Source organism: Cyclopterus lumpus, chromosome 8, assembly GCF_009769545.1.
Source record: "Cyclopterus lumpus isolate fCycLum1 chromosome 8, fCycLum1.pri, whole genome shotgun sequence".
Classification (NCBI taxonomy): domain Eukaryota; kingdom Metazoa; phylum Chordata; class Actinopteri; order Perciformes; family Cyclopteridae; genus Cyclopterus; species Cyclopterus lumpus.
Genome location: NC_046973.1, coordinates 14,683,162 through 14,697,350, shown reverse-complemented (window position 1 = coordinate 14,697,350; position 14,189 = coordinate 14,683,162). Strand labels below are relative to the sequence as shown.

Below are 14,189 nucleotides of genomic sequence, written 5' to 3'. Positions count from 1 at the left end.
ACTATATCTTCAGGTACATTGTGTGCATCAGTGCTACTGGCTGTTGTGCTGCTCATTGATTCCTCTCTCTTGAAAAAACAAATTCCCTTGATAGATTGTCAAGAGACGAATGTAAACCCTTCAGGTCACTATTTCGATCTAACATACTTTTTTAAAGGAGAGAGAGGTTTAACATGGGGTTGTACAGAAAACTGAGAATAGAGATACCTATAGGTAGCTGGGTCAAAGTATTCTTGATATTGTTACTTTGAACATATTTTAATGTCTAAATGCAAAACTTACTTTGATTTTAAGGGTAACTCCAGTATTTTCAAACCTGGATTCACTAAATCCTTACCGTACCTGTCGCTTGATCTCTTTACAGCCTTCTTCCTCTGTCGGCCTCATAGGGTCACAGCACCCACAGGAACACCATCAGGCTCCTGGGCGCCACAACCTTGTAGCAGCTGGTTCCCCCTTCTCTGCCTTTAAGCAGGTGCACCTGAATAACTCCCCTTTAACTTCTTTAAATAAATGTCTTGCAACATGTCTGAATGGATCTTTAAACACACTTACCGGTAGTTTGTTGTAATTTGTGATTGTGCCTTTTGTTCCTGAATGCATTGTTTCAGTTTGAGACTTCTGCTTATGTTTGTTCTGCTGCCCTCTAGTGGATAAAAGTAAAAACTAGATAATCTCCCATAATGCACTTCGCTCATTGTATACCCATCATTCCTGGCGGCCAGCTCTTCGCACCAGTCAAGATGGCGGACAGACCAGGTAACATAGCGTGTCCTCTGCCAAAAAACACACAATTTGTCTGTCTTGTGTGTTTTGTTGTTGGTATATTGTACGTTTCCCAGACGCTGTGTGTTGAGTCGACCGACGGACCGTTGACTAATCGTCTTTACGGCTTTCGTCTGACTGAAGGCCGCACTGAATCCTTTAAGTCCCTTCAAGGACTTTGCGTGTCATTGCGGGTTTTTGCCGTTAGATTGAAGCTGTCAGTCGCTTTTGGACATTTAAACGTCGTGCCTGTTGATCGAAAGCTTTTAGATGTAACTTTCAGTTCGTCCGGATCCGTCATGATTACGTTGTCTTTGCCTGTTTTAAGTTGTCAGTCTCCGTTGGCTAGCTTGTACGGTAGCCTGCAAACCGCTGCACGTTAAGTTTACCCCAATCTCTGATAATGTCCTAAAATCCCTAAAACAAGTTAATAAATGAAACACTAAAGGCAGTGCTTTGATTTACATTGGAGTTTTGAACGCTGGGTTCAAACTAAACGATATAGCTCAACATGAAGTGTCAAAAGTTGGTGTTACAACAGCAGAGCCGCAGCATGTTTTGTTCATCGTGTGATCAAACTGTCTCCTCCTGTGACCAGTTCCCGTGATTGAGAAGCGGCTGATGGACGTGAAGCTGGGTGAGCTGGGGTCCTGGCTTGGAGGTCGAGACTTCACTCCCAACGGTCTCATCTCAGCCGTCCGCAGGGGTGAGACTAAAACTCTGTTGACCCTGAAGCATTTTATCAAGGGAGGAACTATCTGAAAAAAAGTGGTGCGGCAATCAATATAGTTGACTTGTGAAATGCATAAAAGAAAAGCAGCAGGAGGAAGCCAGTATTAAAGTAACTATCACGGTCTAAAAGATATTGACTGAAATCAGTATTTTATTTGCAAAACATGATTTCTTCACTGGGGTCAAGTTCCCTCAGTAAAAGGCTTTTGAGAGAAAACCGTTAAAATTGTATTTGTAGTAACATTTGAGGGTTTCTAGACAAAGGACTTACAAATCGAGATGTCTTCAGCTGTGGTTTGAGTTTGTTTTTCTCTTCCAGGCCACGACAGATATTACAACAAGTACATTAATGTGAAGAAGGGAGGCATTGGCGGTGTCGCTATGTTGCTGGTTGGCTACGTGGCCATGAGCTACATGTGGGAATACGACCACATCAGTAAGAAATGCTCACGCTACCTTTTTTACATTAGTTGTTTTTCTGAGTAAATGTCACTTGTCCTATATTTAGATTTCTTTTCACTTCACACTAAACTTGCATTTGATTTAATGTCCTTTTCCCCCTCATCTTTTCTAGAACATGATCGCTGGAGGAAGTACCACTAAGATCCTTCAGCAGCAGAGCTTTAACCTTTGTTCTTTCTACTCTCAGCTCTGTTGAATGTGATTGTTGTGGCCAATAAACAATAAGATTTATTGATGGATATCATGTTTGGGTGTGAGTTTGTTAATGTCAGCTATCAGGAGTGGAGTTAACTCACTGTTAGGTGAACATAAATATAACAGATCTGTAACAAAGACATTTATTTGAAACACTGTACAGATTATGGAACTATGTTCAGACTTCCAATACAACTTTGCAATTCGTTTTGAGATACTTAGCGAAGGGCCCCTGGTTAAAAAAAATATCCTAGGATTTAAAATGTAAAACCTCTGCATTGAGGATTTGGGGTCTGATTAATTGCAGTAGTTTGAGTAGAAACGGCATGAATTTACATTCCCACTGGCACTTCACATCCATTTTTTTTTTTTTTTTCTTTATTTCATTTACACAGATTAACTAAAAGTAGCAGAATATAAAGTCCGGTCTGGTGTCACTGATGCAGTCACATGACCCAAGGAAACACGTATATCCTGTAAAGACGTTGCAACATGTTACAGCACTACACCCATGCTGGACTCTGGGTGTGATGTCCATTTAAATATTCAGTGTGCTTTACAGTACAAATGTAGAAAACTACGAAGACTTACGCACAAGTCATTCGACCACAGCCAGACGATTGTGACCTTTTTTGTTCTTTCCCGTATCCACAAAAAATAGAAGTAGCTATGTTTGTTTTTCCTTCTGCCTGTGTCTGTATAAACTCACACGTGGCAGTCAACGTCTTTCAGTTCAACCTGTGGAGCAAAGTGGCTCCTCATCTCACATCAGGGGGACTCAGCATTGTGGGACCTCAAGGCTGAAGGTTATTGTCCACTCAGGAAGGCAAGATGGCCTTTAGTGCATTTGTTGGCATAGTGGCCCTTCTCACCACACTACAGACACAGGGAAGACAAAACGATAATGATGGTTCCTTAATAAAAGCAGAAAAATCCTGGCAGTCGCAACAGATTCTTTTTTCCTGATGATGGGGAAGAGGAAATACTATTTGCTTTGTTTTCAGAAATGAGAAGGTGCATGCACAGTGAATATTTAGCTGCAGCCGCTTAGCACAAAGGCTAGAAACGGTGCAAAGGTAACAAGAACCTCTCAAGATCACAATCAGCATTATCAAATTTTGTGAAAAATAACCTAATTTGCTTTTTACATCGGGTTAGGGTCTCTACTTTTTCTTTGGCTTAAAGTATTATGATCTTTTTTATTTAATTTTCTTTTTGCTCTGACTATCGAAGTTGGAAACCGTAACGCTCCATGTGTGAAAATATATTTGTAAGAGTAAAGTATTAAAAACGGCCGCTGGTCGTAGCTTCATATTTACTGAGACGACCCAGTCGTGGTATTGATCCTCTAATCAAACTCTCGGCAAAAAAGCGAAGAACATACGACCCGAATGTCAAACTTGCTTTAAAAAAGGCATTACGACTAGTGATAGACGGGTGCCTTGTGGTGATATTAAACACAAATGTTCATAAGACTCACCTTGTAGCATGTGACCTGGTCCAGTGGCCGAGGCCCTCTGTTGCCAGGCATGTTATTCTGCTGAGGAGGAGCCATCGGCATGTGGTTCTGCGGCCGCATGCCTGGACTGGAGTTGGTCAGCTGGATAAGAGAGAGCGACGAGCGACCGATCATCGGAACAGGCTGCATCAGGAAAAATGAGAAATATTTTCAAATTAGCAGGTAAATAACATGGAGCAGAGCACCGAGTCAGAGGCTTCAGCCGGTGTGTGTATTTCGGTGGTTGTGTACGTTTCCTCTCACCTTTGTCTGGTTCTGGATTTGCTGTTGTAGAGGAGGCTGTTCAGAAGCTCCCATGGGCAATTCAAAACGAGGGCTGTGGAGGAACATCTCACTGTTAATCTACATAACTGTCAGGGGAGGTCTCCAATAATTTAAATTGTATTGCTCACTTAGCATAATTCATCCAAAAAAATAAGCAAATGTTAAAGCAAGTCACAAGTGGTGCATTTTATTGTACCTGCAAATCAAAACACATTTCTATTATGTAGGAATCAAATAAAAAAGGAAAACGTACTGCATAAATTTACAGGATTTTCCTTCTGGACAGAAGCCCACCAGGTAATTCATACAGATCACCCTTCTTGTGTGTCTGTGTCTGCAGTCAGGACCTGTGAAAGGAAGATGGATACAAATCCCAGCAGAAATTAAAGAGGCTGTTTTGCTGCCGATTAATAAATTCAAACCTGCGTCGGAAAACTATGTGTATAAACAGTGCTTTAATATCAATACTGCTGGAATGTTTATGTGAGCAGGACGTACCGTGTTTGCAGAAGCCTCGGTCATACCAGGGACAGTCTTTAATCTTGGACTCTGGATCAATGTGCAGGAACGGACATTCCTTGTTGCTGCACTCACCTGCAGGATTTTAACACAAATAAAAACAGGGCCAAAGCCACTCTAGGCAACAACCGGGGTGCTCAACAATCACAATGCAAACAGTCACAATGCAAACAGTCACTGGGCTCATCTTGTGTGATTTTATGAAACATTGAGTCCACCAACCAAACTTGGAGTAGAAGTAGCATTCAGGCATCTTGGTCATGTCGTATTCATGGAGGAACTCGCACTGGTCTCCCTTCTTACACAGACCTCTGAGCCAGTGCTTACACACCACTGTCTTCTCTCCACTGATGTGACGGAACGGACACATCCCACCTGGAAGCAGAAACAAATAAAGATACAACACAAACGGTGGTACAACTTTCCTAATTCACAACACTCAAACCTGTAATGTCAGTCTACCAACAGGCTCTTAAGAATGCCAAATACCCATCACCCATAATTTACTGAGCGGGGACAATTTGAGCAAAATTTTGTTCCAAAAGATTGTGCATTAGAATACACCCTCTCCATGGATCTTAGAGCAGCAAGTATTTAATGTCTACTACAGTAATCCAACCGTGCCATCTTACATTTGTATCTTATTTTCACTACTCTGGGCTCTATTGCTATCATCATCAGCATATTTTCTTTATAAACAAAACAATATGATCATATACCACAATGTGATTCCACTGAAAGTCAAATCACTACTCAACCCTACATTGATGGACAATGTTTCCCTGATGTTGAATTATTAATGTCAAAATGTCAGCCATATTGCCCAGAAAATTGTTTTGCATCAGTTTGCACTCCTCCTGATGTAAATTTTAAAAAAGGAAAAGGAATTTACTAATGTTTTTGTTTTGTTGTTCGTCATGCATTTCGTAAATGATAATAAATTAGCCGTTAATATTTGCGAACGGTGGATGTCATCTTAAAATGTGAACACCAGCAGTACTTCTAGTTATCTAAAATTGTCTAACTGCATTAAGGGAAATGTAGGATCCGGTGTTTTTGAAACTTAACCGGTACTAAAATACTAAAATACTAAAAAAGTCAGCATAACTCCGCTGTCCGCTGTCTGGAGCACTATGTTTATAATGCATCTCGTTATTGAATTGAAATACTAACGTGTGCTTTTAACTCACCTTTTTGACATGCTGCTCTCATGAAGAACTCGCACACAGCAGACCCGGACTCTGCAGGGACACACAGCATTACGACATTAACACATTGAGGGGACACAACGCTGACACGAGTGTCCACCGCCGGCCAGGTGTCAGCGGTCACCACCGGCCAGGTGTCAGCGGTCACCCGCCGTTAGCTCCTCTCCGTTGTAACGTTAACTCGGAAAGTTTACCCACTGCGGCTAAGTACCAGCTAGCATCCGAGCACTTACTGTCCATGCCGGGGAAGGGCAGCGGCTGCGCCCCGAGCTGCTGCTGCATCGCCAGCTCCAAGTCAAACTTGAGGTGATCCACGTTCGCCAGCATGTCCTGCATGTCTGCGTTAGTCGGTCGCGCTCCGGTCGAAGAGATCTAGCTAGATCTAGCTAGCTTGAGTCTGAGCTAGCTCGGTAGCTAGCTAGTACTTTCTTCCACAGCCAGCTAAAGTGGCTAGCTCGGCTAACCAATAAGAGAACAACAAGCGGTGAGCTTCCTCGTGAGAAACCGCAAAAAGCTGCTGCTCTTCGTCGCGTCGTATGGCTGTTTTTAATGGGAAACACTCTAACATTAACGTTAGTCGGTCTCTGACTTTGTATTCGTCCAAAACTGCTCTTCGTTCTCAACGGTGGATGGATGGAAAGCGCGCAGACTGACCTCTGACCTAATGGATTAAGGCCAGACTAAACGATCACCGAGTGCTTTGGTAAACTCACAGCACACTGTGGTGGTCTTTATTATCAATAATACTTAAGGGAGAAATGAACATTGAAAAAAAGATAATAAGTTTAAAAAATAATAAATAGGTTACATTTACACCCTTTAACGTGATTCCTCTCAGAGCAAATGGACTAAAACCAAAATAAATCTACATTCGTTATTAATTATTTAGATTAATTGTTTCATGTTCCTTAAATATGTATTTTGTTATATTTGAAAGTCCAATACTTAATTAACTGTTAACTGTAAACCTTTTGCACGCTGATGAAAGAAATGTATGGTGACATGGTTATAAGGTGACAGGGAGAGGAACAAATGTTGTATATGTACACTCTATATATCTGCTATATGCTTGGATTTAATACAGTTTTATTTTGACATTGGGATGAGATTTTTGTTTGTGTTGTATTGTAAAATTAGAATAAAGTTACATTCACAAATTAACCAATAATACTTACCAATCATTATTATTAGTTTATATTGTGGTTGCAATAATACATTATTTATTTGATCCACTCATCTCTAGGATTTATGAGATATGGCAAATAACAGGTGGTTTTGTCATGATACATTAACTTCAGAAGAGAACAAAATGTAGTTTTTAGCAGATCCAGAAGAACCCTTCTGCACCATTAATGCTGCAACTTTGCAGAGGAAAACATTTCATATAGCGGCCCTGCTGATATTATTAATTTCACCAAATAATATGAGGTATTCCAGTTATTTGGATTAAATAGACATAGTCATTCTCAAATATTAATGTATCTTTTTTTTATTTAAAAAAATTGTGTATCAAATGACTGAACCAATGACTGTAGAGAATGAGGGACTTTACTGAGCAACAGTTCAAAGGCTTTTACGTACACAGTAATATAGCAAGCTAACTGCACATCTTTTAGGAGGCATGGTCAGAAATGTAAGGCTCTAAGGTCTCAGTTGGAGCTTCTTTGCATCCTTGCAACTTCCATTAATCTGGTTGGGTAAAACTGGTGTGGTGGAACTGAGACTGGGGGTTTGGGAGAGCAGCAGGAGTTGATGGTGAATGTGCAGGATGTAGAGGAGGAATAAGCATCTCTGGTACACAGCCTGTGAAGTCCAGCAGAGTCTTGACAAAACCACAAAGAATGTTTGTATTAAAACATTTCTGGTCGATGAAGTTCATCATCACAGTCAGTCAACGCATGGAAATACCTGTGAGAAGAAAGAGATTGTATACACATAATGTAAACATAACGGCAGCTTTAATTTATGATCCCAGTAATGCTATTGTTACACTGCTAATGTTTTTGCATGTCATCTGACAGGTCTGTCAGGTCATATATACAAGTCCATCTCTGGCCCCTGCTGTTGGAGGCCGAGGTGCAGGTCGCTGGAAGAGGCTGAGATGTCGAGCTGCAGCTGTCTGTAAAAGAAGGAGTGTAACGGGACAGCTGTTTGCAGGTGGAGCTTGCTGGATTAAGATGTAGGTGGAGGCTCAGGGGGAAAACTGTCTTGCAGAATCTGTCGGCGTAGGTCGTTGGAAATGGTTGTAGATTACTGGAGGAGGCTGTTGGTGGAGGTTCGAACTGCAGCTGTCTGCCAGAATCTGCAGATGTAGGCGGCAGCTGCAGGTTGCTGGAAGAGACGGTAGGTGAGGTTCAAGCTGCAGCTGTCTGCCAGAATCTGCCGATGTAGGCGGCCAATGTAAATTGCTGGCAGAGGCTGTAGGTGGAGGCAGAGTTTAAATCTCACAGCGGCTGAGAGAAAATATTGCTGGAGGATGGGGCAGGACACCGCAGTGGCTGTAGGTAGCAGTACTAGCTACTGGTGGAGGCAGCGGAGTGACAGAAGCAAAGCGCCGTCATTGTGAGCCGATGTTAACATTTAGCTCAAAGTACAAGCTTTGTACAGTTAGTGCATTATTCTGCACCAGTTTTCAGTTCAATCTAAAGACAATACATAATATCTGTCGTTTCATTTATTATGGATCCTTTAATTAAATGCAACAATTGTTTTTTTATGTTTCAAATTGTATTGTATTGTATACATACAGTATAAGACTCATGTGTGAAAGAAATTTCCATGTGTTGTGCTTCAATCTGCAGTTCAATGGAAAAAAACTTTGGAATTGTACATTTTATACAATAAATTAGTTTTGAGATTAAAGCTTGAATGTGATCATAACATTTGGAGGCCAAAGCAACAGTGGAGAACTAAAAACGAGCACTGGATAATTTGAGAACAATACAGTCTGCCAATCTATCTTTCTATTAAGAAAAATCGGTTCCAAGCTAAAACCGAACTGCAGTGAAGTAATGAGGGAGTATCTTGATTTGAGCGGTGACGGATTAACAATCAAAACAAATATACAGAAAAATGAACACACCAGCAAAATTTGGCATTATGTTTTTTTCTAATCATCATCAGTCCAGCCCTCTACAGCTCAGGTAGGCCCGGCATGGGGAACTGGCCGGCGAAAGCATCGACCTCGGCCCGGATTTCTGACACCTGCTGCTGGAACTTCTCTCCCTTGGCGAGCGCCTGAACAAACTCCTTCAGAGTGGCCTTGGGATCCAGGCTTCCCTGCACCTCCAAGGTCAGCTCAATACCTGCAGGAGAAAGGAGAGCGGCGAGGGCTTTCAGATTGGAATTTCATTCATGGGAAATCCCGTTTTTTTTAGTGGATAGTTCTACATCAGCCTCAGTTGAATGAGCTACAGAGAAGGAGCTAATCGGAGCGCTGAACCGGAAAACAAATTCACATCTCTTCAATGTTTCACGTGAGAACAAAGCGCTGCCAAAATGTCTTGGTGAACCGATTTCTCTTTTAAAATCAAGTTTTACTTGACTTCTCCCTTTTTGTTTTTATGTTAACAAATAACTTTGAAATTTGCCATTTTACGATTGGATAGTTAAAAAGCTTTTTAAGCTATCCAGATCTGACTTTAACAGTTTTACGGGAAAGAAGGAAAGAGGCAGAGGTAAAAGAGAGAGAGAGAGAGAGAGAGAGAGGACCACCTACACAATCTCTGATCACGGCAATTTAAGCTTTTTTAAATGTATTCTTTTATAAATATTGGGCAATTAAAAGATTACCTCTGTGAATGAACTCGGCCACCTTCTTGAAATCGTCCTCAATCATGCCTCTGGAGGTCAGAGCTGGAGAGCCAAACCTCAGACCGCTGGGGCGCAGAGCACTCTTATCCCCTATGAAAGCACATGTATGCGGAAACATTAACGTAAATAAAGCGACATTTACAGAAACAAAGGCAGGACTTTTTTTCTTCAAGAGTACACTCACACGAGGGCCAACCAAAAGCTGCATGTATAATTATGAGTTCAAAAATACACACACACAATACCTGGACAGGTGTTCTTATTACAAGCAATGGCACAGGCTTCCAAAACCTTCTCCGCTCGTCCTCCATCGGTCCCTTTGCTGCGAAGGTCAAGCAAGATCAGATGGTTGTCAGAGCCGCCTACACAGGAAGAGAAGAAGATTAACTATGAAGTTATCAACTGCTATAAAAAAATCAGTTACAGCGCCCTTTTCATAGACCAGTAAAATAAAACAGAGACATTAAGTATGGTAGGTCATCATCATATCAAATGAAACTACATGAAAAAAGAATCAACAGGGATATATGAATGTTCAAGTTAATGTGAAGAAGTGTACGGCACTAATTATATTTTCACATTAGCATCTTGTAATTAGAAGAAAAACAATCTAAGAGCATGATCTTGTAATTATGAAAAAAAGAAAAGATGGGGGGATTATCAGTGCGAACACAATCAGTCGGTCCTTGAAGACCGCTTGAGAAACTTCAAATGCATCCGAGGGCTTTAAGAGACAGGCGCTAAAAAAGAGGGTTTTAAAGATTCAAGTGTTCAACATTAATCCATGTAAACATGTTCTAGAAGAAACACAAAATACAAGTATAAACCTGAAAATTAGCATAATATATATCTCCTTTAAATGAAAGGGGAATAAAAGCTTTTTTTCCTCTGATACTGTAGATATGTTTCAACTCCAATTGTGCTCTGTGGCACTTACCAGTGACAATCTTGTAGCCGCGGTCGATGAGCGCGTTGGACAGAGATTTGCAGTTAGCAAGGACCTGCATCTGGTAGGCCTTGAACTCTGACGTCATGGCTTGCTTGAGAGCTACAGCAACACCTGCCAGGGAAAAACATGACCCAAAATGAGCCGGATGCTGAAATGATTGAATGACAGTCGAGAGGAGACTGAAGAGGAGAAACATCAAAAGGGAAAAAGATGATGAGGTGAACCTGCAATAGCGTGGTTGTGTGGTCCTCCCTGCAGCCCTGGAAACACAGCCTGATTGATCAAGGCCTCCAAGTTGTATAGAGTCTCCTTCCCCTTGGCATCGACCCTCCGCACGCCTGGAGGTGGGAAATAGAAAGCGGAGGGAAGAAAAATGAAAAGCTAGACTCTAAAGAAAAAAAGAAAGTACATAAACATAGAGAAAAATCTAAAAAGACAAGTGGTTTGTTTTGGCAGAAGCGTCGTAATCCTTTTCTACCTTTCCTGCAGAAGATGAGTCCAGCGCGGCAGCCACGCAGCGTCTTGTGTGTTGTCGTGGTTACAATGTCACAGTACTCAAAGGGTGAGGGCACCACTCCAGCAGCCACCAATCCGCTGATGTGAGCCATGTCCCCCATCAAGTATGCACCATTCTCATCAGCGATCTGCTTCAGGCGGCCGTAGTCAAGGTTGCGGGAATAGCAGCTCGTACCTGGCGAAGAAAGAGATGTAGAGGTGAATGTGATGTTTTTCAGGGATTTTAAGAATACACTCCTCATTTCATTCATTTCCTTTAGTGTGTGAAAGTAAGACTAACAGCAGAAGTACCTGCAATGATGAGTCTGGGGTGGAACAGCCGGGCGTTTTCTTGCAGTCTGTCATACTCAATGTAGCCAGTTTCTGGATTCACCTAAAACAGACCATGTCTCATTAAAGACAACAAAACATCTGATAAACCGAACATAAATATTTTTTAAAAAGGCCTGTACTTTTTAGGTTTCAGATTTTGGCCACTTTTAAATCATACATTTTCTCTATTTAGTTTTTAAACAATGTGCTTTGAAGCACACAATGATCAATAATCAGTAATGTTTTAACTGGACATATTTTCAATCTATGCCATTATTACTTCCTCCACAATAAGAGCATTGTGCCTCAGTTCTCATTCATCCCACTATGGCTGGGTGTGTGTCGAGTACTACATGATGTTTTTCTACCTTATACGGCATGGACTCAAAGAAGATGGACGTGGCGGAGATTTTCTTCTTCTCTGTCATGAAGCCGTGTGTCAGGTGACCTCCGTCAGGAAGGTCCAGCCCCATGATCCTGCCATGTGGCTCTACGACGGCCGTGTAGACGGCAAAGTTAGCAGGTGAACCTGACAGGGAAGCACAAACAGAAGCTCAACAAATGAAAAAAGAAAGTACGAGAGTGGGGGGGAGAAGTTTAAAGGTATAAATACTTTTCATATTGATCAGGCTCTACATCGAATATTAAAGAGAGCTTCTTACGTTGAATCACTATTTAATACCTGAGTATGGCTGCACGTTGACGGCCCATTTCTCTGAGTCCAGACCATAGGTCTCTAGTGCCCTCTTCTGACAGAGCCTCTCCAGCTCATCCACATGCTCCGTACCACCGTAGTACCTGAAGGCATGGATCACACGGATTGTTACTGCAATACTTATCCACTGTTAAATTGGGAGGAGAAAGCAGAATGCACCACTTCCAGGACGTAATCAAAGATTAGGGATTCATAGATAACTGGATTCAGTTACCTCTGACCAGGATACCCCTCAGAGTATTTGTTGTTCATGCAGGAACCCAGCGCCTCTAGCACAGCTCTGCTTGCAAAGTTTTCTGACGCTATCAGCTCCAGACCGTACGTCTGCCTGTGCTTCTCTTTTTTTATGATGGAGAACACCTAAAAAACACACATATTGTACCGCTCAGGGGACAATAACAATGCGAAGGATCACCAGACTGTCCTGTAACTTGATCCAACTGAATCATCACTATTGTCAGAATACACCGAACACGAACCTCAGAGTCGCCGATGGAGAGCGGCTCCAGCAGCATCTTGTTGTGCGAATCCCACATTTCTTTGCTCAGGGCGACATTGTGCCTATTTGTTAAAGACATGGTTTCTCCGTTTCTCTGGTCACACAAAGTGGATATCTAAAGAGGAAGATAGTTCTTTGTTTAGAGACCAGCTATGAGTCAGAAAAGAGATGAAACGATGTTCAAGTGAGACAAAAAAAAAAGTTGTATTGAAAAGATGAATAAAATACGGTTGATGTCTTATGAAAGAGTAAACAGCCGACACACACATTCATTATAACTGCCCCGAGCCTCAGACAGAGCAGGACAGAGGCAGCAGGTTAATCTTTGAACCATGACACAGATCGATAAGCAAATCAACTGCAGAAGCTTCCATAACAAGTTATTACTTAACTCAAGACAACACAACCTCTGTGAGCGTTTACAGCTGCGCTCTCAGGGGCCAACTGTTATCTGATGCTGGCGGTCTACAAATCACTGCAGGTCACTCATGGGTCTGTGGGAGATATATATATATATATATATATATATATATATATATATATATATATATATATATGTGTGTGTGTGTGTGTGTGTGTGTGTGTGTGTGTTATATCACTGCAGGTCACTCATGACTCTCGTTCACTTTATTATCTGATCAACCTTCCCAGAAGCTGAGCAGCGATGAGGAAAGGTTCTCCAGCGTTAATACAAAATAAGATAATAATTATAAATATACAAGCAAACAGTTGGCCTTTAGACAGGGTTCGGGTTAGCTGGCCAGCCGCTGACTCGGTGGCGCTGCGCCGACCAAACGAGCCGTTGAAACGGGGCCCGGCCGGACATTTAAAATGCTAAAGGCGGTTCTTCGTGGAATGCATAATTAACATGAATAACACAAACGACTCCGTTTAGCCGACAGTGACGTTCGCTCACCAGTGGAGTGGAGGCTCTCTCCGCGGTCACGTGCGACACTGGACCGTCTGTGCTCTCGAGACCGGACGCAACAACTTGTCTCCGCGAGGATAAAGTCCGCCAAACTTTCCACCAATCCGCTCATCTGTTCTTGTTCTTTTAGATATTATTCAGCATATGAGGCGCATTACCGCCACCCTCCGCTCTGATCGGGCCACAGATTACGATGCGTCAGAACACCGGTATGAATCATGATTATTAGCCAAATAAAAAGCAGGCTCTTGATTAAAAAAGAGCAGGATTCGCGGACACTATGCATTGCATCCAATGTGTGCATGCCTCTTTCTTTGAAATCTTTGAAAGATATACATATAAATATTATAAGTGATAATAATCTTTTGAGGTTTAATGTTTGTATGTGAAATAATATATATATATATTTATTTATTTTTGTCATTTGTTTTATTCTTTATTATTGTCAAACTCACCTGAATTATTGTCTTTCACAGCAAAGCTGATGTGATACATATTGCACATTTCCAAATTTAGATCCTTTAGATGTAGTATGCGTGAACTTTAGGGAAAAACCAAATAGCGTGAAAATGAGCTTGTATTAATTTTGAATCCTGTTGGATAGGGAGTGTGACACACACACACACACACACACACACACACACACACACACACACACCACACACACACATACTTATCTTTCATCAAACAAGAGCAACATTAAGTTGCGTGTTGATTCACTTAAGATCAAAGCTTTACTCTGAGACTTTACACCGGCCCAGAGAATAAATCCTGAACCTTTATTCCTGCCTGC

General features: G+C 41.7%; 3 protein-coding genes across 5 annotated transcripts; 1 reads left to right on the top strand and 2 right to left on the bottom strand.

Annotated features, from left to right (window-relative positions):
* The first annotated feature begins 682 nt into the window (after nucleotides 1-682).
* atp5mf (ATP synthase membrane subunit f) lies at nucleotides 683-2,198 on the top strand. The gene is made up of 4 exons (XM_034539857.1): nucleotides 683-759; nucleotides 1,364-1,471; nucleotides 1,817-1,933; nucleotides 2,072-2,198. The coding sequence occupies exons 1-4, from the start codon at nucleotides 684-686 to the stop codon at nucleotides 2,098-2,100; spliced, it is 330 nt and encodes a 109-aa protein (XP_034395748.1). The 5' UTR covers nucleotide 683; the 3' UTR covers nucleotides 2,101-2,198.
* An 85-nt stretch (nucleotides 2,199-2,283) lies between these two features.
* Nucleotides 2,284-6,335, bottom strand: cpsf4 (cleavage and polyadenylation specific factor 4). The gene is made up of 8 exons (XM_034539856.1): nucleotides 5,898-6,335; nucleotides 5,647-5,697; nucleotides 4,679-4,831; nucleotides 4,436-4,531; nucleotides 4,191-4,284; nucleotides 3,917-3,989; nucleotides 3,635-3,796; nucleotides 2,284-3,030 (listed from the first exon to the last, which is right to left on the bottom strand). Exons 1-8 carry the CDS (start codon nucleotides 5,998-6,000, stop codon nucleotides 2,962-2,964), a joined length of 801 nt encoding a protein of 266 aa, XP_034395747.1. The 5' UTR covers nucleotides 6,001-6,335; the 3' UTR covers nucleotides 2,284-2,961.
* An 853-nt stretch (nucleotides 6,336-7,188) lies between these two features.
* shmt1 (serine hydroxymethyltransferase 1 (soluble)) lies at nucleotides 7,189-13,570 on the bottom strand. 3 transcript variants are annotated; one of them, XR_004609901.1, is made up of 13 exons: nucleotides 13,385-13,570; nucleotides 12,449-12,583; nucleotides 12,184-12,329; nucleotides 11,937-12,052; nucleotides 11,623-11,783; nucleotides 11,234-11,315; nucleotides 10,905-11,117; nucleotides 10,651-10,764; nucleotides 10,415-10,537; nucleotides 9,723-9,839; nucleotides 9,457-9,567; nucleotides 8,747-8,969; nucleotides 7,189-7,486 (listed from the first exon to the last, which is right to left on the bottom strand). XR_004609901.1 is itself a non-coding variant. In XM_034540246.1 (12 exons), the coding sequence occupies exons 2-12, from the start codon at nucleotides 12,545-12,547 to the stop codon at nucleotides 8,797-8,799; spliced, it is 1,455 nt and encodes a 484-aa protein (XP_034396137.1). In that variant the 5' UTR covers nucleotides 12,548-12,583; nucleotides 13,385-13,569; the 3' UTR covers nucleotides 7,606-8,796. The 3 variants fall into 3 exon arrangements, 1 of the variants encoding a protein (XP_034396137.1); XR_004609902.1 differs by lacking the exon at nucleotides 7,189-7,486 and adding an exon at nucleotides 7,606-7,995; XM_034540246.1 differs by lacking the exon at nucleotides 7,189-7,486 and having other exon boundaries at nucleotides 7,606-8,969; nucleotides 13,385-13,569.
* Nucleotides 13,571-14,189: the final 619 nt, after the last annotated feature.